Raw genomic sequence first — 27,752 nt, forward strand, 5'->3', positions numbered from 1 at the left:
TTTGTCTAGCACAGTTTAAATCTGCTCTCAGCCTGCTTGCACAGCTCACTTCTGCCCTGCAATGCAGAATGCGTATCTGCAGAAAGGGAAGTCTAAAGCGATCAGTGCAACAAGATTAAAATGTGGTGGTGTTGCTGAAGAAAAGCTGTTGGAGGGTGTTACATGGCATTAGTAAGTCGGAGGGTAGGTTCAAGTAGGGATGTGTTGTATGCATCTTTACAATCACAATGCTGTGCTTAAAGGGGTGCTTTCATTCCTAGCCTTTTTGTTTTACGTTCTTGTAAGTAATGGGAATTATTTTCTTTGGCCTCTGAAATGTCTCCATAGTCATGTGGTTTCCTTCCTATAAAGGTGAACATTTCAGATTAAAATTCTGTTTGGCAGCTTATGAGGTCTCAAAACAGAGGCTGGAAGGCAAGGAGTGCCCAGGTTATTAAATTTTTCCCAGTGTAGAAATTGTCTGACCTTTCTTTGTGCTCTAGTAACATGAAAGGTGATGGAGTTACTATGTGGGAAGCGTTAACAAGAAAATGTCAGAGGTGGAAGGCCAGCCAGGGGACCTGGACGGGAGAGGGCTGGGAGAGACATTCCTTCTTCTCTTTCCTCTGTCACTTGCGCAGATTTTCCTCCTATCTGCCTTCATCCCGCTCTGGGTTCTTGCAGTTGTGATGCAGGTTTGGTGTTCAAAGGTGGCACAGAAAAGCAACAAGAGGAGGAAGAACACATGTTATTACCAGAGGAACCAAGACCAGAGAGAAGCATGGTGGTTGGGGCATCCAGGGAGCTATGCGAGAGCTGGGAGCTAGCCCTGCTCGCAGTGTTCAAGCCCCCTGTCTCAGCTAGTGTGGAACTATCACTGTGCTCTCACACAGATTTACCTGCGTGCTTTAATATTCCCTTCCCATCCTCTCATCCTTGCTGAAACCTTCCGTTGGCACCTGGCTTTCACCAGCAGAGAACTCTGACTGCCTTGTAGGTCTGAGCCAGAGGAGGAGAGATGGCAAAAGAGCATCCTTGCTCGGTGCGGGGTCTGGAGCCCATCACAGTGTGGAGGGTTATGGCTGTGTGGTAGGCTTGGTTGCACCCATGTTGGTGCACAGTGTGTACCTCTGACACAAACTCCCTCCCTTCTGCCCCACTCCTCAGTAACAGATCATAGAATCATAGAATAGTTTGGGTTGGAAGGGACCTTTAAAGGTCATCTAGTCCAGATATGGATGCTGAATATTGTTCTTTCAAAGCGACAAGGCATGTAACTAGATGTGTGGGGTGGAAGTGGAGGGTCATGTTTGACTGGGGTTTCTTTGTTTCCTGCCCTGCAGCTCTTCTGTTTGCCCCTGCCCTGGGGGAAAAGACTTTGAGAAGATGGAGAACCAGAGGGGAGCGCTCTTGGGGTACGTCCGCTGGGAAGGAGAAGCGGAAGGGGATGAGGAGGATGAGGTGGCTCCTGGTGCTTCTCCTTCCAACCAAATGAGCAAACTGGAAGATGTGCAGGTGGAGATGCTCGAGAAGGCAAGGGAGCTCTTCCAGCTGTGTGACAAGGACGAGAAGGGTTTTATCACCAAGGTGGACATGCAGGTGAGGGAAAAAGGCCTTCCCCTTTTCTGGGAGGAGCTGTAAAGTCATGGGTGGCAGAAGAGGGGAGAATATGGCATGTCTTTACTTTCAGCAAGTGTGGGGTGTGCACGTGGGCTCTATCTCATTCAGATTTCTAGGAGCCAAGCTCTGCCACAGCCAGCTGGTACGAACTGAAAATCCCAGGAGGGCCTTGGACCTCCAGGGAATTCCTGGGACAAGTGAGCCTGCAATTCCAAATTTTTAAGGAATGCATAAAATCAAAAAGTTTGCAACAGTTCCTACAAACTTTAAGCATGCAGTGGATGGGAAATCTGGGGGGAAAAAAAACTTGGTTTAATTTAAAAAAACAAAATAAAAGAAGAAACCTCCAAAAACCCATACAATCAACAACAAAAAAAATATCCACCAACCTCTTAACAAAAAAAGCTGTATAACTTTTTTTTGTCTTAATCATAGCTATAGCTTGATCTCAAAAACTCACTTTAGGCCTGAATTACAACTTTGCTCTAGAAAAATGTGGTTTGCTGCTTCTGTTAAAAACAGTATTTGTTAACAGAATCTCTATAGTTCTTTGTGAGTTTTGTTTTAATGGTTTATCAGGAAGGTTACATGTGGATTGTTTTTCTCCTGTCCCATCCCTCCCTCCATCTATAATTAACACTTGGCAGGTCCATGCTGGTTTAATTATTGACTCACTTTGTTTTGGGTTGTGTGATGCCTGATTTTCTATAGTTACATTAATAAATATTTATTAAACTTTTATCTAAATCTGCACGTTTAACAGACAGTAATGAGGGTTTAGCCTACACCTCTTGTTATTTGAAAGCTTCTTTGGGTGCCATTTCACGCTAGGTGCTCTGCACATGCATTATGAAGGGAAATCTCTCTGCTCCTTATCTGTGTTGGGAGGATAATGATACAGTCTCAACAGGCAGAAGATGACAGAAGAAAGCTAGCTCTCTGTTATGGACTGAACATTTTGTTTATGATCTGCAAGTTTTCCTGCAAGAGCTGGGAACTGAATCCAGACACCCACAAGTCTGTCCTCTGTCTCTGGCCAAAGAGCTGGAGTTGGTACCTGGTGTGCTGACAGAGAGCTCTCTTGGGAGCAGCAGTGGTCACAGGAGGCTGGCAGTGCCCCAGGGGGCAGCCACCTTTGGGCAGGGGTGGAGGGAGGCAGGCAGTGAACTAGAAGCAGTGGTTCTGAAGCAGGGGAGGAAGAAGGTTGAGCTCCTGCCAAACAAAATGACCCGAAGTTCCCTCTCTGCAGTCCTGGTTGAATCACCCAGTAATGGAAAGTGTCGCCGTATCAGTGAGTCCAAACAGGTATTTGTGTCATCACTCAGCTGTACTGGCAGACTGTTGCATCCCAGCCAGGATGCAGTGGTGAAAGGGCACATCGCTGTGGGCCAAAGCTGAGGATGGCAGGGACAGGAGCTAGTCACAGGGAGGACTTGAGTCGTGCCTTAATTTTATTTGTTCTTTTGTCTTTGCAGCGGCTCCAGAGCGAGCTCCCTCTAACCCTTGAGCAGCTGGAGACTGTTTTTGACAGCTTGGAACAGAACAATAATGGATACCTGACACCTGTGGAGTTCAGCATGGGACTAGGTAAGAACTGCACAGAGGCAGAGGAAGGAAAAAGCCCACCTGTGACATGATGTTTTATGTTGGTAAGAAAGTGCGGTGGTTCTGCTGAAGCTGTACCTGCTATGCAGGGTAATGCCCCATGCTTATGTGAGTATCACTGGAGAAGGTGTGTGTGTAATACTGCTGTCACCCTTCCTGAGGCTTTGTGTTGCCTTCTTCCACAGCTGTTACCTGCCTACCTGGTAGAGCCAGCTTCTGAACATCTCCTACTGGAGATGGTCCATAACTGTAGCCTGTATCTGGCTATGTGATCCACAGTTGTTCATCTGGATAATGACCCTCATTGCATGAGGGGACAAAAATATGCCTCTTGGCAACTCTCTCCAGCTGGTAGCTGTGCTGTTCAAGGATGTTAGTAGGAGTCCTGTTAGTAGGCTAGCACACTGGCAAATGAACTTTTGTTTTCCTCTTGCTGTTGTCTTTTCCAAACACTAGGAGAATGCTAATCCTATACCAGAGTCATCAACCAGCAGCACAAGCAGTGACAGGGATGTTAAGGAGGAGGAAAGACCATAGCACTAATAACCTTTGTGGGTGGGGGGGTGGCCCTTTTTGGTGCTTCAATTTGAATGGCCAGAAACAGCCACCCCTGAAGGGAGAATCTGTAAAGATTTCCTAGGAATAAACATGGAAAGCTGTGTCTTGGGCCAGCCTGTTCAGGGAATACCTTAACCCATTGAGTGCCTGCTGACAATGCCTGTTTCTGCCTTGTGCCCATGCCTGCAGGGGTCAATCCTTGTTGGCTGGTTCTGGTGCCTTTGCCAGAAACCAGAGTCATCTTGGGAGTGTGGGCTTTCCTGTCCAGCGCCGTGTAGAAGGTGAACGGGCACCATTTGGGCATTGGCATCCACAGTGCCCTCTGTGTTATGACTTGGTTATTCCCAAATCTCATTGTTTGAGGCCTTTGTCCCAGCCATAGCCATAGATGGACATCATGAGGGTACCTGCCTCAGTGTCATTGCTGGTAGAGGTAGTCAAGATTTCTCTCTGTGTCAGCCACCAGTTGTCAGGTACTACTCTCTGTTGGCAGCCTGGCTCCATGGGACTTGCTCCAGTCTAGGCAAAACACTTAATTCTGCATTTCTTTTCTTTATGGTCATTCTTTGTGTCCGGCTTCACTGAAATCCTTTTCAGACTTTGCCCCTAACTCAAGAGTTTGGCCTGGCAAATTGCTGTCTTCCTTCTGGAGTGTGCAGGGTGGAAATCAAGCGAAGCAGTTCAAGCTGCAATCAAGTCTGCTTCTTGGGAGGGCTCCTTGCATGGCCTCTGAGAGGTTACAGGGTGCATCTGCACAACTGATAAAAGCGCATACATTTAAATTGTTTAATTTAAAGCAATCTGAGATCCTTCTAGGATGTCAAAACAATCATTCTCTACCTCAATTTTCCCAGCTGTAAACGAGAGATAATGAGACATAATGACTCTTTCTTTAAAGCAGACATCTGAAGTGCCTAACCTAAGTCCATCTCCTTAATTAACTGTGTGAGCCTCACTGCCTGTATAACTTGCCACACTGCAAGTTTTTTTTACAGCACATTTTAAGAGCGGGAGAGAAGTGGCTAGATTCTGGACACATGGAGCTAAAAAGTGGTGGAGTTAAGTCACTAGAGGTACACAAATAGTGGATATTTTTCCCCTTAGAGCAGCTTCATGTTCTCATCTGTGCTCTGAACATCCTTGGCTCCTGGCCTTGTACTTGGGATGTCATTTCTGCCTTTTGAACCAAGCAGATATGTTTTGGAAAGGAAGAGTAGCTGCTGAAGGACGTCTGACCTCTGTATACAGGATGTAGGTCTGCATTTTGGATAGGATTGCTTGATTTGTTTCTTTGAGAAGAATTTGTTCCCAGGACCAATATTTGTCACATGCCTTGCATAGCATGAAGTTCTCATGTCATTAGTGTCTCAGCATGAAAAAGGATCCAGATAGCTGGGAGCCATCTGTACGTGGGATGGGGCAGGAGGGCATGCTCAGAGGGTGAGTTCATTTTGTTCAGGCACTCTACACAATCCTAGCAAGAGGCGGTCCTTGTCCTGTAGGACTTGAATCAGAACAGATGTAGCACAGGAGAACGGAGGGGTAATGATCTCCTCCTTGCTTTTTTCAAGCTGGGCAATTGAGGCATGGTGCTTTTCAGTGCTGGGCTTGCAGTCCCAGAGGGAGCTTGTGGGATCATTGGCAACTGAACCCACAGCACCGCTCCATGGGAGCAAAGTGACCTAATGCCGCATGCTTCACATGCTGAGAATCCAAGGCCATGGGTGGCAGATCATCTTCACGCAGATGTTAGCAGAGCCCTAACAGCCTGTTGTTGGGCTGGGAGCTAGTTTCAGTCCCAGCGTTGCAGACTGGACGCTGACATCACTCAGGATGTCAGAACAGAGGCTCTTTACTGAACAGGAGCTGCACTCTACAACAGCAGCGTGCAGACAGCTTCTCATGCAGGTCTGTTGGGCTGCCATTTAAATAGCTTATTAAATGACATCCAATTTTACTTTCTTTATTCTCCTTCTTCCCTTCTCCTTCCACCAGGAAAGTTAATAAGGATTGAATTGTGTCAAGGGGCTGGGAGAATGGATCACTCCAGACATGAGGAGACCTTTGAGTCAGGCTGGTCAGATGACTTGGACCCCACAGATGATGATGAAGAGAAACGATTCTGTTCCATGATGGAGCAGCTTGGAACAGCCCAAATGTTTGAAGAGTAAGTAGTAGAGTTGCATGGCATTACTTCTACCCTGTTTTGATCTTGCAATGCCAAAACTTCAAAGTACCAACAAAGACCAAAGAGGTGAACTGAGCTGTTTGCTCTCTGAAACACTACTTGGGCTTTCAGTACTGCTGTCTTGGGTTTTCATATGCCTGATAACAAATGCAATGACGTCTGGGTTTTCTCATCAGTTACCAATTACTTTTAGTGCAGTGCTTTTTGCAAAGAGTTTCCCAAACTAGAGTTCATACCACAGCTGTAAAGTGTAACAGTTTGTGGCGTGGAAGCCCATCTTTATGCAGCAAATGAAAAGAAGCATGTGAGGGTTAGACAAGGTGGGGAGGATGAGTGTGCTGTCTGTTCCAAAATGGTGTGTGACTGTTCACATATGTTCAGACAATCTTAGTTCTAAGACTCTCTGTGAAAGATCTGTGCTCAAGGGGCTGCTTGGGACTGGGCTGATCTTGAAGAGTGTGAAGGGCTAAACTGGGCAAGAGATGCTCACCTGAGCCTTTGTCGTGGTTTAACCCCAGCCAGCAACTAAGCACCACACAGCCAATCACTCATCCCCCAGTGGGATGGGGGAGAAAATCAGGAAAAGAAGTAAAACTCATGGGTTGAGATAAGAATGGTTTAATAGAACAGAAAAGAAGAAACTAAATAATGATAATGATAACACTAATAAAACGACAGCAGTAATAATAAAAGGATTGGAATATACAAATGATGCACAGTGCAATTGCTCACCACCTGCCAGTCGACGCCCAGCTAGTCCCTGAGCAGCGATTCCCCCCGCCCCCCCCCCCCCCCCCAGTTTATATACTAGATGGGACGTCACATGGTGTGGAATACCCAGTTGGCCAGTTTGGGTCAGCTGCCCTGGCTGTGTCCTGTGCCAACTTCTTGTGCCCCTCCAGCTTTCTTGCTGGCTGGGCATGAGAAGCTGAAAAATCCTTGACTTTAGAATAAACATTACTTAGCAACAACTGAAAACATCAGTGTGTTATCAACATTCTTCTCATACTGAACTCAAAACATAGCACCATACCAGCTGCTAGGAAGACAATTAACTCTATCCCAGCTGAAACCAGGACAGGCTTGAAACTTGATATTAATGCCCTTGCATGTGGCCCCAGTAGAGTCTGCTGGCCCCAGTGTCATCCAGTCATTTTTTAGGGCCTTCCCAAGTGAAGCATTATGCATAGCAGGTTCTTACTGATGCACATCTGCTGGGGCTGGGGTGCCCAACTGCATCTGTGGCAGCTCTTTTTTTCAAGCATTGTAGTCCAACAGTGTTGCCAGTTTGCAGGGAGCAGCCCAGGTAGGGGCAGGAGGTGGACAGGATTGGAGACAGAAGCTGAGAGTGAAGGAGTTTGCTGCTTTCAGAGCTGCATCTGTCATGAAACAGATTTTTTTGTCTCATTTGCATTGTGATGCAAAGCACCTGCATGTTTCTTTTAATGCTAAACAGCTTCTGTCCTGAAAAATTCTGGAAAGCTGTTATGCCTCAAATAATGGGCTGACACTGTGAAAGGCCGTATTACTGTTCTGGAAAAACGGTCTCTGCTGTGTATAACTCTGCTTTGAGAAGCATCAGGTCTTAAAGTGGAATTATCCTGTGTTTTATTTTGACTGCTAACTTGCAGTTTTATGCAATGAATTCAGTAGCTACTTCATGTCATGCCTTTGTGCCAAGCCAGCTGTTGTAAAGAAGTAATATAAAACAGAAGCTAATTGGGGTTGGAGCAGGAATCTGAACTATCTTCACTGTTTTTGCTAGAAAGAAATGGGTTTATTTATTAACGGGACTCAATATGTTCTTTTATCTAAAACACAATGTTTTGATGAAGTGCTAATAACTTTTTCAACTTGGGACAGAAAAAGGAAGCTATTGTGCAATGGTAGCAGGGGGAATCGAGCTTTTTGGTTGGGTTTTTTTGTTTGCTTTTTCACAAAGAATATTAAGGGAGACAAATACACAGACAAAGAAAAATATTTGGATAATGTCTATAGGTATAATTATTCTGTATATTTCAAGGCAGTTCCTCCAAAGTACATCATGGATGTAAAAAAAAAAAAAAAATATAAAGCTCTTCCATAAAAAGAATTGATATCTGCAGGTTTAAAGACTCTTTGGGAAAGAGTAAGTTTATAAGTGCTGTGTTCAAGTTGCAATGAATTAAGTGCCAAAACAGTGTTTGCAAACATTATTGCAGGTTCAGAAAAAGAAGACTGGGTTTCCAGGGCTTCTTACATTATTATCCTGATGTGACACCTGAGCAAATTTGCTGCTTTTTTTTGTCCCTCTGTTTCCAAACCTGTAAAATAAATAAATAAGAAGGACAGTAGCATCCACCGGTACAGTCTTGGTGTGAGAAAAACACCTATGTGACATGTGCTAAAATCCCTGGGCTATAACAGTTTGCTGCTTGACCATAGCTCACAGCAAATTTGCGGAGTGTTCATCTCTTTGAGTCTTGGTTTAGACACCAAATGCGTTACTCGTGAATACTTGAAAAAATAATCATTCCAGGTTAGCTTCCTTGATGACTTTTCTCTTTCAGGTGACTTCCTTTATTTTAACCTCGCAGTAGATCTCACTCCACATGCATGCTCCATCACTGTCCAACTTCCCTCTTTGCTATGATGGTGTGATGGAGGTCGTCACAAGAGAAGTGCAGTTTGTCTGTCCCAAGTGCGTGTTGGAGTTCGAATAACAGTCCATAAGATGACACAGAAACTCATTTGCTTTCCTTCTTTCTTGTATGCTTGCTCCAGTCCGCATGAGATTCGGGAGCTCTGGGTTCGGCTACGAAAGGAGCGTCCAGAGCTCTTATCCAATTTTGAAGAGTTTCTGTTGCGTGTTTCATCGTACGTAAGGGAGGTGAATCATGAGAAGGAGTCTATGGAACAGGCATTGAAGCGGTAAGGAGAACATCGTGGCCATTTGCTGTCAGGAATCCGCTGATGCTTGGATGCTGCCTCGAATGCAAGGAGAGACTGAGTTACAGGACGCATAGATTTTTCTTGCTGTAATAAAATGACTCTTTATCTTGATCTGATCCCCATGGCTTTGTTTTGGTCTGGTTAAAATCCCACTCAATGCCACACAGCTGTTAGGGGGATCTGTTTCCACCCTCCTTTCCCGTTTCCTTTCTGTATTCTTTCTCTCTCCTGACCTGTGTGCACCCTGCCTTTTGTAGGAAGGAGACAGACCATGACCAAGCAGTGAGGTGTCTTTACGAAGAAATGGAGCAACAGATCAAAGCAGAAAGGGAGAGGCTGATCTGCCAGGTACCTCATCTCTCTTGGCTGAAGTCAAACTTTCTCTGGTCTGAAGGAGGCGTGGTGGCTCATCTGGCTAAGGAACAGCTCTTACCATGCTGGGTGTTGTATGCACAGCTGTGTGTCTTTACCTCTGCAGGAAGCACTGAGACGTGACAGGAGTAACCTGCTCCAGAAGGAACTAAGCAGCAAAGAGCAGGAGCTGGAGAAAATCCTCTACCGCCAGAATAAGGTAACAGGACCCAAATCCTTTCTAAAGAAGCACTTGCCCTTCTACTGTCTTTCTGCTAAAGCCTTTTCTGACTGAGAATGGTTTTCATCTGCTGAGGGTTGGTACTAGCTAATCTGGTACTAGCTAGACTAGTTCTCTCCTGTCTTGGAAGGTGTTGAAGTGATTGGTTTGTCTTCAACTGTAATGTCTTCCTGTGAATGTTTTGTCCATGCATTTTCTTATGGGCTTTGTTTTCTCTTGGCACAATCTTCCTATCAGTTGTACAATAGGTATTTGGCAAGGAAGATGGGGTAAAAATTTGGAAGTTGTGAGTTTGGAACCTTTTGTGGTGTGTAAGAAAGCTGCGTATGGATGTACAAGAGCCAAATTTCTCTAGTTTGTGTTTTCTGGCTGCTCCAAAATAACCCAGAGTGAACAATTCTGTGACGCTTAGAGCGGTACATACTGTATATTTGCATTTCAGCACCTAATGACATACTGATTAATCAGTTACAGAAAAGATCAAAGCAGAAGCTTTCCTTTAGCCTGCCGTCCCTAGCATGGACATTTGTATGGGATGGTCCATTCTGGATGTCTTTTTCCTTTTTGTCTGAAGAACTGAGACATGATCCCCACAGAAACAAGTCATAGGAGGTACCCGTAAGATGCTGGCTGCTGGGGGTATCCAAGTTGGGTACCTAGCTGTGATGTGGATGAAACAGCACTTCTCTGAATTCATCAGCTCATTGTGCAGCAGCTGGAAAAGCCAGCAAAACTTAGGTGCCATCAGGAAAGATACTGAGAATAAGATAGAGGATGTAATTTTCCTGCTGCCCATGCCCTTGATGTGCCTCAATTAGTGTGTGCAGTTCTGGTCTCCTCTAACTCCACTGTGTCCTTCTTGAGTAAGAAGGTACAGAGAACTAGTATGATTAAGGAAATGGAATATCTGCCTTAAGAAGAGAAACTAGGAAAGCTTAGACTTGATTTTGGAGAGGAGGAGACTGAGGGAAGATATAACTGAGCTTTGTAGACTCAGGAAGGTGGTGGATAAGGTCCACATAGAACTGTTAATCCCTAAATCCTGCAACAGCAGAGGTGAGGGACACTTAGTGAGACCAGTATGAATTTGATTAAGAAGAACATACTTCTTTACACAGAGATTAGTGCTGGATTTTTTGCCATATGAGGCAGGCAGTATCAGCAGTTCAGAAACAGATTGGACAAACAAAGGGACAACAGGCTCGTAAATATTTATTAAAAGGAGTAGTTGAGGATGTGGTCTCTAACATCCCTAGTCTAAGGACCATAGATGCTGGGTGTGTATGAGGAGAATGGACTATAGTTAGGTGTCCAGGCATGCTCCTCCTAGGTAGCATCTCCTCTTCCCATGGGTCAAGGCAGAGTACTGGGCTACATGGACACTTACTCTTACTCGAATGGTAATTTCGGATACTCTTAACTCTGAGGCTTGTATTAAACTACGTGGATAATTGGGTCCCTCTTGTGGCATAAGACCAGTATTGTAATTGCGCTATTCTACGGTATCACTTCCAAGTACAGACAACATAAACGGGAGAGTTGTGTGGGATAGAGATTTCTTAGGGAGGGGCAGGTGTGCTTTACTTAAAGCCTGTCCCTGGGCTTATTGAAAGATCCAAAGGCTGTGGGCAGGGGTTGCTGTTTCTTAGTCTCAACTCCACTGCCTAGCATACATGGTCATGCTCAAATTTTCCCTGATGTCCAAAGGGCTGGAAGTCTCCAGACAAAGCTGGGTCTGACTTGTGCTTGTAGCCTCAGCGGGGAGAGATGTGGGGCTTGTGTTTCAAAGAACCTGTTCAAAGCTCTGTTCACCCCTGCTCACGGCTGTTGTACGCGTGTGCTGGCAGAGAGCAGGGTAGCAAGAAAAAAGCACTTTTATCTTCTGCCACAGTGTGTTGCTTTACGTTCCCTTTGAGAGGGAGAGAAGGTAGGCTGAGACAAAAGGCAAGCTGAAGGTATAAATGTGGAGGCTGACCCTGCCACCTACTACACTGGTCAGAACTGGTTCCTGCCGCTCCTCTCTGGTTGCGAGCATGGATTGTATACTTTTATTTTGGGGCTGTAAGTTCTCAGATGGGTGCCACAATTTCTGCATAGCACCAGCTTCAGCAGAGGGCCCTGGTTAGCTGATATGACTGGCTAGATACTGAAGTGTCAGTACGATTCTTCTTGCAGTGCTCTACTTGTCATCAGAGATGGGTGGGTTTGACTGCTGCATCTATCTTTGACTCCCAGACTACACCAGCCATTTGTGAGGAATCGCATCACTGCTTGAGTACATGACAGCAGGCTTTGAACTTCCCAAATCAGGCTTTTCAGTTGTGCTGGGGTCTTGTGCTGCCTAGAGTGCAGCTGTGCCCCAGTGGCATTTAAACAACATCTCTAGCCTGAGGTCCTGTCTCCAACAGTAGTAAAGGCCACCCAGTCACTTGACTTTGCAGATGTAGTGTGAGATACCCCTAGCACCTGGATATACCCCCTTTCAGCTGTCATGGGCTCACAAAGCCCCCAAACTAGAGGATGCATTTCAAAAACTGTGCTTAATAAGTCCTGACAGACACACCCCTGCTTCCGCCCAAATTTTTCCAGTCCTCCTTTGACCCTCATTTGCACACTGATTTCTACAATGCCTGACAGCAGCAAGCTCCTCACACTGCCTGTAGCATTTCCTCAGCTATGCCTGACTAATTGCATTGCTTGCTCCCCAGTGCTGGCATGAGGAGAAATAATTGCTTCCAATTCACCTTCTCAATGCCACTGGTGGTCCTGTAGACCTAAGTTATGTTTACCTCCTTTCTGCCTTGTTGTTTACATCTGCTTTTTCAGCCTGTTTTTACAGGCATGATTGTAGCACAAAACCCTTCCTCTCTATGTTTAATCCCTCCTCTTCTCCCATTGCAGCTGGAACATCAGCTACAGTCGCTGAACTCAGAGCAGCTGGAGACCCGCGTGCAGAATGAAAGGCTCCGGCACCTGAATGAAAACCTGCTGGAAGAGCTGGAGAAAAGCAAATGGGAGCTGGAAGCAGTGAAGGGGCAATTACAGAAGCTCCAGAAAGAGGCTCAGCTTGAGCAAGAGCAGAAGGACAGGTGGGAATGGACAGGGAAGGGGGTGTCAGAGCAGGGACCCAGGCAGAGAAGGAAGGGTGGCAAGTAGTTAAAGAATAAGGATCTCTAATTAGAAGCCTTGGTCTCATCAGGGGATTGCCTGTCTCTTCTTGAGGAAAAGAATTAACATCCCTGTGGTTTTATGGGCCTAAACAGGGAGTGATACTGCTACCTCCCACCTGCCTTTAGTGGTGTCGTGGTTTAACCCCAGCCAGCAACTAAACACCACGCAGCCGCTCACTCACTCCCCCCCACCCAGTGGGATGGGGGAGAAAATCGGGAAAAGAAGCAAAACCCGTGGGTTGAGATAAGAACGGTTTAATAGAACAGAAAAGAAGAAACTAAATAATGATAATGATAACACTAATAAAATGACAACAGCAATAATGAAAGGATTGGAATGTACAAATGATGCACAGTGCAATTGCTCACCACCCGCCGACCGACACCCAGCCAGTCCCCGAGCGGCGAATCCCTGCCTCCCACTTCCCCATTCCTATACTGCATGGGACGTCACACGGTATGGAATACACCATTGGCCAGTTTGGGTCAGCTGCCCTGGCTGTGTCCTGTGCCAACTTCTTGTGCCCCTCCAGCTTTCTCGCTGGCTGGGCATGAGAAGCTGAAAAATCCTTGACATTAGTCTAAACACTACTGAGCAACAACTGAAAACATCAGTGTTATCAACATTCTTCGCTCTGAACTCAAAACATAGCACTGTACCAGCTACTAGGAAGACAGTTAACTCTATCCCAGCTGAAACCAGGACAAGTGGGAAATGAGTATGTTCATTGATATTTGGCTGGAAAAACAGTGTAAAAAACCCACAGATGTCCCTCAGCCTAAAGAAGGCTTTTGCTCCATGTATTTTCCAGTTCACCATTGCGTCTATGAAGTTCCTACATATCCTCATCTAATAACTTGTGTTCCTGTTTCTGGGCTTAATCTAATAATATGTAGCTAAACATTGGGATGTTTCAGATCCAGATGGCACTGAGCATCCTTCCCATCTCTAGCAGCTGAGGAAACTGGAATGTGAAAGGAGAAAAGGGGTAGCCTGCCCTCACACTGGAGGAGAACAGGAGAGCTGGGGTACAACCCAGCCATCCCAGATCCTGCAGCAGTTCTGCTTCCTCCGAATCCTCCTAGCATAGGGCAGGCCCTTATCTTTGAGCAATACCATGAGTGTCCCCGAGAAAGGGATCTTTGCATTTCCTCTCCCATTAACTTATTTCCCCTTTTAAAATCTCCTTCACCCAGGGATGTGTTTAGAGTCTCCAAGAACATGCAGAAAGAGAAACAAAGTCTCCTTAGGCAGCTGGAGCTCCTCAGGTAAGAACAGGGCTGGGGGGAAATGCTGAGCTCTTGTGCATGTAAGGGGCTGAGGTTTCAGCACCGTACTCATTTTTCCCACAGAAAGCTATGGGAGTGTATTCAAGCAGTGCTCAGACACTGCTTGTTTTTCTAGGTCCAGACAGAATTGTGCAATCTGGCCAGCTCTGGTAGAGTACAGGCTGTGTTATTTCAGCAAGTAATCCCTCCACTGGAGGAATTTAGCCTTTCCTGCTGGCTAAGGGGACCATGTGGAGCCCATTACCTGAGCTGGGATACATGGAAGTCCCAACATGTCTGACAATAAATAACATTTTTATCTGTGTCCCAAGCTTTCTTTCTGTTCTAGCTTTCAAATGTTGGTCTTTACTCCATTTTTGACGAGTGCTTTATTGTGTCTCTCCTGTGTCTTCCTTTGGAGCAGAGAGATGAACAAGAAACTTCGAGATGAGCGAGACGCTTTTGAAGCCAAGAAGCTGGTTAGTCTAAGAAAGAAAATCCTAATTCCCAACCGCCCTCCTTTCATCTGCTGCTGTTGCTGTCACCACTCGGGGGCCTGTCACTTCCACGGGTGACAATGACCTGAGCTCACGAGGCCTGGCATGGTGCTTAATACAGACTTCACAGCATCTCTCTGCCCATGCTGGAGACAAGCTCTGCTGGTTGCTGTTGCCAACTGCCCGGGTTTAACCCAAGGCGCGTTAGCTTGTGACCATCACGCAGACCCGTGCACGGCTGCAGTGGGTGCTGCCTGCTGCACACGTGGGGTTTGTGCGTCGTGACAGGCACTGGGCACATGCAAGGAGGGGAGTGAAGCTGGATGCATCCCTGGAGCTGGGTGGTGAGGAAGAAGATGGATTCCCAGATGTGCTGCTGGCTGACTGGGGCTGGAGGGGCACAGGAAGGTTTTGGAGTTTTTCTGACCCCTTGAGTTTGTAGCAGATGTTTTCAGATGTTCCTCTGGGGCAGCTCCCCATTCCTGTGAACTCTGCTGGGGTGGAGGTGCAGCAGTGAGCCTTGTGTCAGAGGGCTAGGAGAAAGCAGGGGGCCTCTGACATCTGGAACAGTCAACGCCATCTCTGGCCTTTCCTGGTCTCCAAGATAAGTATGAATATGTGATCTATTTTTAATTCTTACTATTTTTTCATGGAAAAGTCTTTGTGTTCCCAAATGTCACTGGCAAGGCTGCTCTGTGCTCTTCTTGGACCCATCCCTGCCACCACGTGTCTTTGCCTGTTCTGCCACCATGGCCCACTTGAAGATCCATAAGTAGCTGCCTTGCATTGAGGACAGGCAGTGGTAGGCTGTGAGAGACTTTCTGGCTGATGTGTAAGGGAACGTGGAAGGAAGCACAGGGATTGTGCCCAGATAGGGGATGAGATGCCCTGCTGGGTGAGAGGCTGGAGTTCTTCTCCACGTGCAGCAGCAGCTGTATAAAATAACTTCAGTAACTGTTTTGGATGGAGGTGAGGTGTGTGTGCATGTGCCTTTGTGTGTGTGTTTCTGAAATCTGAAAGAAGATTCCAGCCCCCCCCCTCCATTTTTAAAGCTGCCAAGTATATGTGTGTGCACCAGAGCTTGGAGAAGTAATAAACAGTCACTCTGTAGCAGACTCCAGTGCAAGCAGCCAAAGAAAATGGTTTGTTCTCCTCTTCCCATGCATAGTGCTTCATAGCTTCTGGGTTCCTGTGGGTGGGGTGGGTGGCCTGTGGAGACCACAGTTCAGGTATGTACCTCTACGTGTGCAAAGCTTGTCTGCTTCTCTATTCTCCTCTCCTTTTCCGCCAGTAGGACCTGCTCAGGGCTGCTCTGAAACGTGACAGTTGCAGGTAGACCTAAGAGAGAGCCTAGCGGAGAGAGTCATAGTACAGAGGAGCCGCTTTCTTCCTTCTCCCTGTCTTGGAAATAGGAATGGGGCAGCAGGGTGAAATCCTCCTATCACCATTGCTCATCTGGCAAGGCCGTGTCATGCTGGGCAGATGAAGCCTGTATTGGAGGAAGGTTTTTTACTTTGTCAGCCAGGACATCTTGTTGGCCACTCTTGTTTCAGTGTGCAGGAAAGCAGGGCTCCAAGGGATTGCAGAGATGCTGCTATCGTCATACCCCTGCAGATCTCCTCTCCAGCCTGTCCCACTGTAAGCAGGAGAGAATATAGCAATAGTTCCCTGCAGCAGCAAAAAGGAGAGTCCAGCCTTCTGATGGGGATCCCTAGTGTGTGACACACTCTCTGCCAGAGACTGTCAGTGTTTTTACAGGCTAAAAAGAAACCCAAGGCCTGAATACCCTCTGTTAGTGCTGGGAAGAGTTGTGTTATTTCTGTGAAATGGAGGTATGATGAACAGTGGTTCTTTCATAGCAAAGATTTTGAAGTGGTTGGAAGGAGGAGCTGGGCTGTATGTGGCTGATAGCAACCCAGCCGCTGCTCCTTTGCACTTCTCAGTGCCCGGCTTAATACCTTGCTCTTTGTAAGAGTTTCCAGCCTTGCCAGGGTTGGCAGACCCTGGCCCCACAGCACTGTGGGGCACTGTTTTGCCCCAGTGGCTAGGTCACAGATAGCAATGTGTGGCTGTTGCTGCCTGTGTGCAAATCACTGCTGGTGCTTTTAAGACCTAGGGGTTGCAGGTTCAGTTTCACACCCATGACCCATCTGGCTATGGAGTTATGCTTGCATGCTGTATGTTGACAGAGCAAATTTCATGTCTGGTCATCATGAAGAGTGATTTGGGACTTTAATTACATTGGACACGTATTTGTATTTCACTGATAAACCAGAATTTTTCCTATTCCACTGATAAACCAGAATCTTTCCAATCCAAAATGCTTGTACATGTGCTGTTGTTGTGGAATCCTTGCCATCGTGTATTGTACAGCTGTGATGTCACGTCTGTCCCTTTACCATCCTGGTGAAAAGCCAAATGTTACACAAACCTGGCAGGCCAATAAAGCATGGCAGAACCAATGGCAAAACATGCCCCGTTGTTTCTCCTTTCTTACCCAGGTACGTACTCCACAGGCTGTTTCCTCTCCAGGTAAGGTGGTGCCAGAGCAGAATGCCTGGGTGTCCCTTTGCTCTGCAGGTGACTTGAAGGTTGTGACTCAGCTCCAGTGGGCTGTAACACAATCTCCTTGTCTCTGCATGTCTAGAGTGCCCTTGAGTGAACCTGCTCAAACTCTGAAGACTTGCTCCTCCATCCCTGCTGGAGAACCACTGGCTGGCTGAACTACAGCCTGATATCAGTGTTGACTGAAGGGTCGCTATGCTCTTGGGGGTCCTTTGCCTTGGAAGATACGTGCTCCACAGTTGTGAGCCTCTCAGTGCTGGATTGTTTCTGTGGCTGGAGCTTCTGTTGAACACCTGTTTTATATGTAAAAATGTTGGAGTTTGTTTTTTTTACCCCCCTCAAAGTTCCTGGTTGGGTGAAGCCCTCTGCGGAGTCCAGAGTGTCTCCTTTTGTAGGACTGCATCGCAGTAAAGGTGTCCTGGGAGCTCTGGTCAACAGAGCAGCTTCTTAATTTTTTTACTTTTAAAATAAGCAAGGGGTTATTGAAGAAATAATCTTTGTAGTCCTCCCCTGGGCTGTGGGGAACACGAAGGAAGGCCTGTCCAGAGCTGCCTGCAGGTGTTTGGTCAGTTCAAAACTGCTGCCAGAGGCAGATCTGGCAGGCTGCAAACTCTTTTTTCCCCACCTTTACCCCCAGAAATAACTTGTGAGGATGTGTCAGAAATCTCCAGACTTACAGAATGAGTACATCTCCCTTTCCCCCAGCACCGAGGCGATGGGCACCTTCCCACACTGTCTCTCCCTTTGTGTTTTGTGTGTGTAGCCAGAGCAGTTAGCCAGTCCATTTGGGGGTGAGGGGGAGCTAGGCTTTAGCATGGCATTTGGAGGAGCTGGCGGGTCAGTTCTCTCTCTGCCACAGGCTTTCCCATGTGGTCTTGGGCAAGTTGCTCATCTTTGACTCTGCTGGGGCTGACAAAGCAGATGTATGGGGGAAAGAGGGTTGCAAGAGGAGTTGTCCTGCTTTCTCCTTCTCTGGGTAGCTGGTAAACACTGGCTGTAGGAAGTGTGTAGTCTGAGGTAAGTAGGAGGAAAGCATGGAGAGGGATGTTCGTGTAAGGCAGAGCATATGCATTGTCCTTTGTGGAGTGGTCTTCCTTTCCTATGGTGCATGTGCAGCTCTGGGTGAGTACCAGTGTAGGAGGGGTACTAGTGCCTTCTGAGGAAGGGGCAACTGGTCTGTCCCACAAAACATCAGCATAATAAAAAGGCAGGTGGGCAAAGAGAGATTCAGCTGTGAGACCAAGTGGAGAACAAGCCACAGAAATAAAAGCTCTGGCTGTCTAGAGGAAGGGTTCAGTTTGGGGCACCACCGTTTTTGATGGATTTTGTTGCAAAGGGGAAAGCAGCAACAGTGATGCCTTCTTGCATGAGTGACATGAGCTGAACTGAGAAAAGCAAGCCCTGTGCTCACCTCTATTCAAGCCTGCTGCTGGGGCACTACCACTGCATGGTGCGGGGCTGCAAGGGCTCCAGCCTTGCCTTGCCTCCCCAAAGTGGTCTGCAGAGGTGGCAAGTGGTTGAACCGGGGCTGGTGAGGTTCCTGGGTCCTAATCACGTTCTTCATCCCTTCTCTTTTCAACTTCCAGGCGCCTCAGAGCAAAAAGCCCTTGTTGAAGAAAGGGTCGGTGCTAGGCAGTTACCTGCTGGACGACAAGCCAGTCAAACGGTTAGATGGGCGTCTGTGTTGTGTTCGTGGTGTCCGTCTGTGCCTGCTGGAGTACCCTGTCAGTCAAGCTCCATCCTGTGTCTAGTTCTCCCACCTTGGTGCTGGCTGGTTGTGGGAGCATGGGGGGAGTGTGCAGCTTGACTGTGGCTCTAGCTGCCTCTTGGCATCAGGTGGTGTCGGCTCAGTATGAAGCTTAGGATGCTGTTAGCTGATTTCCACAGGGGGGTGGTCCCCCTCTGGGCTGCTACTACATGCAGCAATGGGGGGGAGCAAACCTAAATGCCATCAGAAGTTACGGGAGGGTTCATGGGATGGGCATCACAAAGGCCTGCCTCTGACAGTCAGGCAGCTCCTTAAAAATGACTGGATCATCTCCCAAGTGTGCCAGTTCCTTCTCGGGCAGAAATCCTGTCCACTGGCGCCTTATGCCAGAGCCCATATCCCTGGGGCATGGGAGAGGGCAGGAGTTGCACAAGGCTTGTGTTCTCTCTGGCAGCTGGAAGCCCCAAGGAGAGGGCCCAGCTCCAGGTGGGTTCATCCTGCCCATCTCCCTCCGCACCTACGCAGATGCTCACCTGGCACACCAGGCCTCCCCTTCAGCCAGGGTAGGCCAATATGTCTGCGTGGCCAAGGCCTTTTTTTTTTTTTTTTCTTCTTTTTTTCACTCTACATGCAGACTGTGCAGTGGCTTCAGTACCCACATACATGTGCTTGCCTGAACTGTGCTGGCATTAAGCATCAGCCCTTGTGAACTAGTTGTGACCAGCACCCCTAGTTCCTCTGAGAGGCAGGGGAGACCAGCCCAGCCCTGACCTGGCTTGGAGCTGGATCTCCTCTGCAGCTGCTGGTGCCAAACAAGTTTTAAAGGTGGCATGCTTCCCTGTTTCCTACCAGGTCTCTGCAAAAGGTTCCCCTGCTTCCCAGTTTCTCTTGGTGCCAACAAGAGACATAGGTCTAGGCTCAGAGTTTCTTCCAGCTTCAACTTGCCCTTAATTCTTGCAGTTCTGGTAGTGGCATTTAAGAATTCAGCTTCAGGCTCCTGGGCTTGGGGACTGATGGAAAACCAGGTGAATTGCGGAGCAGGGCTGATTCTTGAGCCCAGGCTGGGAGGTTGCTTGGATAGGTCTGAGGCAGAATGGCTGTGTGACTGGCAGACATGCTATCCATGGGATCAGACAACCAAGCTCTCCCACCCTCCACAGCTATTTCTTGCAAAGATCCTGCTAGCTGCTCCTGGCATAAACCCACCGGAAAGGCTTAACAGGTGGAGAAGTCTGGCAGTGAGAGTGATGTGAGAAGGGGAGAAGGATTTGTTGGTCCTATCTCTGTCCCAGTGCTGTGTCGCACCACATTGCTTGAGAAACATGAATAAAGTCCCTTAGATCTGGAGTCACTGTTCAGAAAGTTCTGTGTTTGTGTGTCCCCCCAAAGAGGCTTTTGAGACTCAGTCCCTCATTGTTGCAACTCCTGCCAGCCCTGGGAGATGGGGGCCATTCCCCAGAGCCTGAGCCTGGGAGGATGTGTCTGTTTTCAGTGGGGAGAGGTTCCAGCTGGCCTGGCTCTGGGCTGGCATTTGGGGCAGATGCAGGGGAGACAACCAGGAATGCGAGCTCCCTTTCAGGGAAGAAGTGTAGGCATGGCAGCAGGTGAATTTTGCAGTCCTGATGGGCTGTACTCGCAGGATTGGGAGAGGAGAGTTGTTGCCTTGATTCCTGCACTAGTAGCAAGAGGAAAATGTTGCAGGGAGGTGGGATGTGCTCCTTCTGAAGAGATTGACTGCTCTGGTCTCTGTAATTTGCTTCCAAATGCAACCTGTTGGCCAATGAAGGCAATGGAGACACCTGTGGTGGATAAAGCCCTTCAGTTGAGTTCTAAGCCTTCTCACTCCCTTCGTCTAGTTCTTTAACCATGGAAAGCCAAGGCAGAGCTAAGATGCTGCCTTGCCCCTCAGCAATGATTCCAGTAGTTTAAATCAGTTATTCTAGCTGTTCCTTTGAACATTGTTCCTCCACTTGCCATATCAGCTCTACCCCCAGTGAACAAAGTGCGTCAGCCTGCTCTTGTGTAGGCACAGTCAGTGCAACACCTATTCCCCACTACCACTGCTTGGGCAGGGGTCCTGGGGATTTCTTGCCGTTCAGAGTGCAGTGTGGCTGGTTGGAAGCTTTAAAAAATAAATGTCTTTCGGGTCCTGGCTCCCTTACCTCGGGCCAGGTGTAGATGCAGGCCAGAGCAGAGCCAACACCAGGCAAAGTGACTCTGGTGTGAGCACGTTCACTGCAATTTGCACACCTGTGGCAGGTTTCTGCTGCCTGAACTCAGTAAACACTGCTACAGCAGTGTTTGGAAGTGCTGTTCTGGTTTCCTGGAGCATGGCTGTGTGCCTTCAGCAGAGGGCACTAAGAGGCGCGCACACTGCATGCAGCCTCCCAAGGACGAGCAGCCAGCCCTCGCCCTACTGCCTGCAGTCAAAACCCTTTTCACTAACCTGGAAACCTTTGTTACTTTTTTTCTGTGTGTTGTATTTGGTAACAAAAATAGAGGGGCGCTTGTTGCTGCTTCTTTTTTTTTTTAAAAAAAAAAAAAGCTTATCCTGTTGCCACTTTTGTATGCTTTGCCTTATTTTTCAGTACTAGGGGAAGCGGGAGGCAAAGAATCCTTGAAAAATCCAGAAGGTGGGAATTTTTTTTAATTAATTAAATATATGTCGGCACATATAAGTACAGCATAGCTCAGGTGAGCGGTCTCTCTTTCCCTAGGGGTGCTGCCGATGCCTTAGTCACAGGGAGTATGGGGAGTGTATGTATGAAGTACAGTTCCTGCAAGTGCTGCATATGCACTAATTGGATTGCATTGGTTGTTTTGGGAATTTGCAACCTCCTCCTCTTCCCCTCACCTCCTACCCTCCCACCCTATTTGTGGTGCCTGTGGGCTTTAATACAGACAACTGGCCTCTGCGGACCTTCCCTTCGCCTTCCTGGTGGATGTGGCAGTGGAAGAACCCAACAGAAAGAACTATAAATACTTCCCAGGCAACAGGACATGGCTGAAGACAGGAGAAGGAGGTGGCACAAACTTCAGAGAGAAGAGCAGAGACAAGGAGAGATGGTCATTGGCAGCAGATGCTGAGTGGTTGAAGATGACTTTGAAGGGTGATGCTGACTGTAGAAAAAATGCAGATGGATTAGATGATGCTCCATTGCCTCCTAGAGGACAGCCTGTTGGCACTGAAACCAGGGTGAGTCTAATTACTTGGGGTTCTTCCTCAAACACCTGCTACCAGTGACTTGAGGGTTTCTGACTCTCTTTCCATCTAACTCCAGCTCCATAGGTTTATAGTGCAGGGGTCCAATGCCTAAATCAAAGCACAGTCTGCAGCTGGGCTTTTCAAAACTGCATCCCTTTCTTCCATTGTAGCTCCAGGCAGTGGAACCAGCCAGCTGCTCCCCAGACCGCATCTTTAAAGTGGTGTTTGTAGGGAACTCTGGCGTTGGGAAGAGTTCCTTCATCCACCGCTTCTGCTACAACAGGTTCTTGGCTGAGCTCAATGCAACTGTCGGTAAGTGATAGGGTTCCTGGCTCATCTGGCTAAGAAGAGTGGGAAAGTCAGCCTAGACACTTGCTTTTTGCCCCTATTTTAGCCCAACTAAAGGTAAAGATGGTCTCTCGCCTAATTTCAAATCAATCTTGCAATTTCCCTGAACTAAATAGTGTTGATCTTGGCCATTGCAACGGCAAGCTGCTCTCTCCCCATCCTATCTCACGATCATTGTTACCTTCCTGACAGGTATCGATTACCAGGTGAAGAGTCTGATGGTGGATAACATCCAGGTTGCCTTACAGCTGTGGGATACAGCTGGACAAGAAAGGTAAGCGGTTTCTGTGAGGATGCCCTACTGCCAGGCTCAGTGTAGGAAGCAGGAGGAAAGGGAAAGAGTGTGTGCACCTGGTTTCTGTCTCTGGGGAAAATTTGTTAGCTTCAGAAGGACCAGAGAGGTCACAGCAGCTATTCCAGTGCTGAACCTGCAGCAAAGGTCTGTTTCAGAGATTTCTAGAAGCTGTGGCTGCAAAGCAGGGCCCAGGGAGATCGCTCTGAGGACTGACGGAAAAGTAGTTTTCCAAATGTCTGACCTGCACGCTTGTGGCTTGAGGTAGTCTATCCATAAATCACTGTATGGTGTGGGGTTCGAAGCTCCTCTAGCCCTCAAAGCTCTCCTGCATCAGCCTGCTTCTGGGAAAAGCTGCAGGACAGGGCTCCAGATCAGGACAGAAACGAAGGCTCTGGATAGACATCCTGTTCTTGGATTCAGTTGTGCTACTGCTGTCCCCAGCTGCTCACCACTACTTGCTATTCAGAGGGTGGAAGGGAGTGTGTGAACATTTCCAGATCTGATTCAGACAAAGCCAGCTGAATTAGCTTGACCTGTGGGGAAGGTGATTTGAACTACCTTGCCGGACTCTGTCAGTGAGGTTATTGGCCCCTTCCACTGTTCCTTCTGCTGATAGACTCGTGGAAGTGATAATCCTTGGTGGAGGGGCAGTGTAGCTTTTCGTGACAGTGAATATAGGTTCTCCATTTGAAGGCCTCTAGTTTCAAAAGCATGGGCCATCACTAGATGTTACCAGCACTGTTGGTGAGGACCAGAGTAGTAGAGGACACACTTAACCCTCATCTGCTACTAGAGATGAAGGCTCACCACTACCTTTGTGTAAATTAGATTTTATTTAGGATGCACTTTGAAGCTGAAGGTGAAAAGCTATTTCAAGGGGGCTGCCTCAAGAGCCTGGCAAAAATAAATACTGGGTATTTTGGGCTAAATATGTTATGGGCCCAGGCCTTCAGGAGGCAGCTGAGGTCATGGGAATATTATAATCCTAAACTGTGCCAACAGAGTAATGATGCTGTCTACCTCAGTCAGCTAGACTGTGCAGACCTGGTGGGAATGTACTAAGTAGGAATACCTATTGAAAAGCGAACTATTTCTTCCAAAATCAGGCTTCATGCTGAAGAAATAATGATTTTTGAAAGAACTCCTGTGGTTATTTCAGTGCTGAAGCTGAGCAGTAAGGGGAGTTGTTATGACATGAAATGTGGCATTTTACTGAGGCCAGATTACATCAGAGGCTAAATTCAAGATATTGTCTCTGCAGAAGGACCTTTAGGGTAGGCCCCTGCAGCATTAGCAGGTCTTAGACTTGCAAGAGAGAACTTGGCTCAGTGCTGATACCGAATAGGAGACCTGGGAAGAAGCAAAAACTTTTCGTACTTCTAGAGAAATATTAATTACTTCTAACTGGAGGTGTCCAACTGTGAATATCCTATGGAAGAGATAGAGGAACCCCTTGGAGCATGCAAGGAGAACTCCTTGGTAACTTCCTTGAGACCAGTGCATGCTACATTTGATGTTTCTTCTAGAGCATCTAGCCTGTGCTGTAGTTCCAGAGGTGCACCTTGACTGCCAAGGATAAAGTCTGTGCTTTCTCAATTCAGTAGTTGCCAGAATGTCATACCCTTATTGCAGTGAGAAAGAACATGCTTCAGGCAATCATCTGAAGAGTTCAGGAGGGCCAGTACTTGCTGTGGGTTTTCGTGGCTTTTAATAGAATAGGAGAGCTTGTTATCCTGTGCAGGGCTAAAATACACAGCTCTCCAGTGAGATGTCAGTATTTGTGTTGCATTTAATTCCATCAGTTTGCAATCAGTGTGGTTGTATCATGGCCCTGTCACAAACTGCTTACAGATTTTACGGTTTGGTTTTTGGTTTTTGTTTTGTTTTGTTTTGTTTTTAATTTATCCCCAAAATACAAGTCTGTGGTTCTAACTGGTACCCACAGGACAAAGTAGATATCTGGTGGAAGTTTCTCCTGAAAATTGTGTCTAACTGCTACTGCTAAGCAATGATGGCATTGCTTTATAGATTCAAAACTGGAAACAGACTGTACTGATGCTGAGATCTTAACTGCTGTTTTGGTAGCACTGGGGCAGACATTAGGCACACCTAGTTTATACTGTGGTACAGCTTAGTCTGCAGATTCTTCCAGACTCCAGAGAAAGGTCATAGTTTTTTCCATCCATTTCCTTTTTTACAGGCAATTACCTTTTCCTATCTCACTGTCACACCTAGAGAGATTCTTCTGTTTCTTTCTTCCTGACCTGCAAACATCTTCCTTCCTGCTTTCTCAGCACCATGCGTTTGGAAAGACTCCTGCTTACCCATGGCTGCCTGGCCTGCCTCAAAGGTGCAAGGATCTGACCTGTCTGTCACCAGCCTGTACACACCAGCCCCAGGGGACACATCTCATGCACAGGGGCTGCAAGGCCTTGCAGACAGCCTGTGCTCAAAGACAGATAATCCCATTCCGTTTCTTGTCATTACACAGCCATGGTTCTGAGAGTGCCTTTGGTTTCATTTGGACTCAGGTTTCGGAGCATTACCAAGCAGTATTTCCGGAAGGCAGATGGGATTCTGGTGATGTACGACATTACGGATGAGTGCTCCTTCACGGCAGTGCGGAACTGGATGAGCAGCGTCCAGGTGAGAGCGGGGCCTCGGCGCTCTGACACTGGTGCTGCCACTGCCTTGCTCCAGACCAGCTCCAACAGTCTGTCTGGGAGCGACATTCTCGGATGCCCCAGGAAGTCCTACTGACCTTGGGAAGATGGATTATCAAAGCCGATGCTATGGGTACTGCCTGTGGTAGTCAGTTTGGGACCAGGGACTTCTTGTCGAAGATACCAAAGCCAGCGATAGCCCATTAAATGAGGGAGAGCTGTTTCTATGGCAGACGGTAGTGAGACCTGCCAAAACAGTAGTGTGTGTTTGTAAGCAGCCCATGTGCATTGACAACGTCTCCTAAACGTGGTCATGTCACACCTGTGCTCAGGCAAGGAGATCTCCTGGTGTCCAGCCTATGCACAGGAAAGGGAGACGGCAGCCCTGGTGCATTTAGGCTCAGACCTGCAGCATGCATGCACAGCGCTTTGCACAATCACATCCTGACTCTGCTTTGAGATAAGACGGAAATATTAGGAATAGCTTTTTTTTTTTTTTCCCCACTTGCTTCAACTTTAACAGGTTTTTTTTTTTCCTTTTCTTTTTTAGTTGGTGACTGTGTATTAATACTGTAGTCTGCCCCCCTGCTTTTTATTTCCAAACTCTCAGTAAAAGCATTAATCTGTGGCTTGTATCCGCTTGGGGATACTGTCATGGTTTAACCCCAGCTGGTAACTAAGCACTACGCAGCCGCTCACTCAATACACCCCTGCACCCAGTGGGATGGGTGAGAGAAGCAGGGAAAAACAAGGTAAAACTTGTGGGTTGAGATAAGAACAGTTTAATAGAACAGAAAGGAAGAGACTAATAATGATAATCATAACAATAATAAAATGACAATAATAATAAAAGGATTGGAATATGCAAAACAAGTGATGCACAATGCAATTGCTCACCACTCGCCGACCGATGCCCAGTTAGTTCCCGAGCAGCAATCCCCCCAGGCCAACTCCCCCCAGTTTATATACTGGGCATGATGTCATATGGTATGGAATATCCCTTTGGCCAGTTTGGGTCAGCTGCCCTGGCTGTGTCCCCTCCCAACTTCTTGTGCCCCTCCAGCCTTCTTGCTGGCTTGGCATGAGAAGCTGAAAAATCCTTGACTTTAGACTAAACATTACATGGCAACAACTGAATACACCAGTGTGTTACCAACATTCCTCTACTAAATCCAAAACATAACACTGTACAAGCTACTAGAAAGAAAATTAACTCTATCCCAGCTGAAACCAGGATGGAGACAAAAATACCTGTCTGTGTAATTTAAATAAGTTGTGTGTAGGTGACTCAGAGCTGAAAGGCAGTTGTCAAGGGTGGGTTTGTTTTGATTGTGCCGTGTCTCAAAAACCAAGATCTAAGTGAAATGAATAAGCATAGGTTGGAGGTTTCTAATATTACTAACTTCCACAGGCTTGTTGGGGGGGGGGGGGGAAACGGTGACGTAGCTATTTCTTTAGACTCTAAAAGATCAAAGGTTAAGATTTTCAAAACTACCCAGCCTCTGAAAATCACGCTCGTTTCAGGAAGGTTAAACTGAGCATGCAGAAAATCAAAGCACCTGAAATCTGTAACTTTTAATAATCTCTCTTCTTGTCCTTTCCCCATCTTAGTATTTATCTTGCTTTGAAGCTGTTCAGGTACTGCAAGCCATCCAGGGCAGTCAAGTTCGGAAATAATTTTGCAGTCCTTATTCTGGTGATGTTCTAGTGAGCCAGTGGAACTAGAGGGAATTTTACCAAAGTTAATGGGCTCCAGGAATTGCCTAGGAAAACAGTTCCTACAGATACCCTATACAAGAGTTGAAAGTTGCTTAGCTTGCTTGGCCAGTGGATTTTCAGCAAGGGGTAGCTGAATTTAGGACAGCACAGACGAACAGTACCACACAAAAATTATTGAACTTAATAAGTAGCTCTGCCTGAACTCAAATTCCCAACAGCTTATGGGGCAAACTGCTTTCCTTCAGGGTTGTTATTTCCCAGAGAGGAACTCACGTCCTGTCTCCCCTCTCTCTGCATCCCAGCTGTACATACCAAACATTTGAAATACATTCCCATAGTTTAAGCTTCCTTCCACAAATCCTTGAGGTTATTTGAGGAATGGCTAAAGGGCCTGATCCTGCTGCCACTGAAGGTCTTGTTTTCATGAGCTGGAACAGGATCTGCTCCAAGATACTTCCCTCCCTCAGCTGAGTCTCTAGGGTGCTTTATTCTGTTTCTTTTGCAGGAAGGTATCAAGGATGGAGCTGTGGTCTTTCTGCTTGGAAATAAAATGGATGCTGTGCAGAGAGAGACCCGGAATGTGCCCAAGGTGGAGGGGGAAAGGCTGGCGAAGGTGTGACACTGTGGTCTGCTGCTCGACCTGCTCTGCAGCCTCCCTCCAGCTGTGAGCAGGGCAGCCTGGCTGGCAGGAAGCCCTTCTTGGAGCCCATTTCCAGTATGGTACCTTCCCTCTCCCCTCCTGCCCCCTGTTTCTCCAATGTAAACATGTACTGAGGTCCCTCTGGTACCAGGGAGGATGAGGTGGTGGCCAGCATGTGGCAGACAATGGCCCTTGTGGCA

General features: G+C 47.3%; 1 protein-coding gene across 4 annotated transcripts in view; it reads left to right on the forward strand.

The window, feature by feature from the left end:
• CRACR2B (calcium release activated channel regulator 2B) overlaps positions 1 to 27,752 on the forward strand; it is a 43,432-nt gene that overhangs the window by 11,566 nt on the left and 4,114 nt on the right. For 2 of the 4 annotated variants that reach the window (XM_052811360.1, XM_052811361.1), the window contains 15 exons: positions 1,323 to 1,578; positions 3,075 to 3,186; positions 5,758 to 5,929; positions 8,714 to 8,860; positions 9,139 to 9,229; positions 9,360 to 9,452; positions 12,375 to 12,562; positions 13,841 to 13,912; positions 14,337 to 14,391; positions 18,561 to 18,640; positions 21,584 to 21,878; positions 22,058 to 22,199; positions 22,428 to 22,509; positions 25,062 to 25,176; positions 27,418 to 27,525. In XM_052811360.1, coding sequence (XP_052667320.1) covers positions 1,366 to 1,578; positions 3,075 to 3,186; positions 5,758 to 5,929; positions 8,714 to 8,860; positions 9,139 to 9,229; positions 9,360 to 9,452; positions 12,375 to 12,562; positions 13,841 to 13,912; positions 14,337 to 14,391; positions 18,561 to 18,640; positions 21,584 to 21,878; positions 22,058 to 22,199; positions 22,428 to 22,509; positions 25,062 to 25,176; positions 27,418 to 27,525 — 1,965 coding nt within the window. In that variant the 5' untranslated portion in view covers positions 1,323 to 1,365. Of the gene's footprint in view, positions 1 to 1,322; positions 1,579 to 2,773; positions 2,905 to 3,074; positions 3,187 to 5,757; positions 5,930 to 8,713; positions 8,861 to 9,138; positions 9,230 to 9,359; positions 9,453 to 12,374; positions 12,563 to 13,840; positions 13,913 to 14,336; positions 14,392 to 18,560; positions 18,641 to 21,583; positions 21,879 to 22,057; positions 22,200 to 22,427; positions 22,510 to 25,061; positions 25,177 to 27,417; positions 27,633 to 27,752 lie in introns of those variants that run through there. The other 2 variants (XR_008238747.1, XM_052811362.1) reach the window with 2 other exon arrangements.

Source organism: Harpia harpyja, chromosome 16 (genome assembly GCF_026419915.1).
Source record: "Harpia harpyja isolate bHarHar1 chromosome 16, bHarHar1 primary haplotype, whole genome shotgun sequence".
NCBI lineage: Eukaryota > Metazoa > Chordata > Aves > Accipitriformes > Accipitridae > Harpia > Harpia harpyja.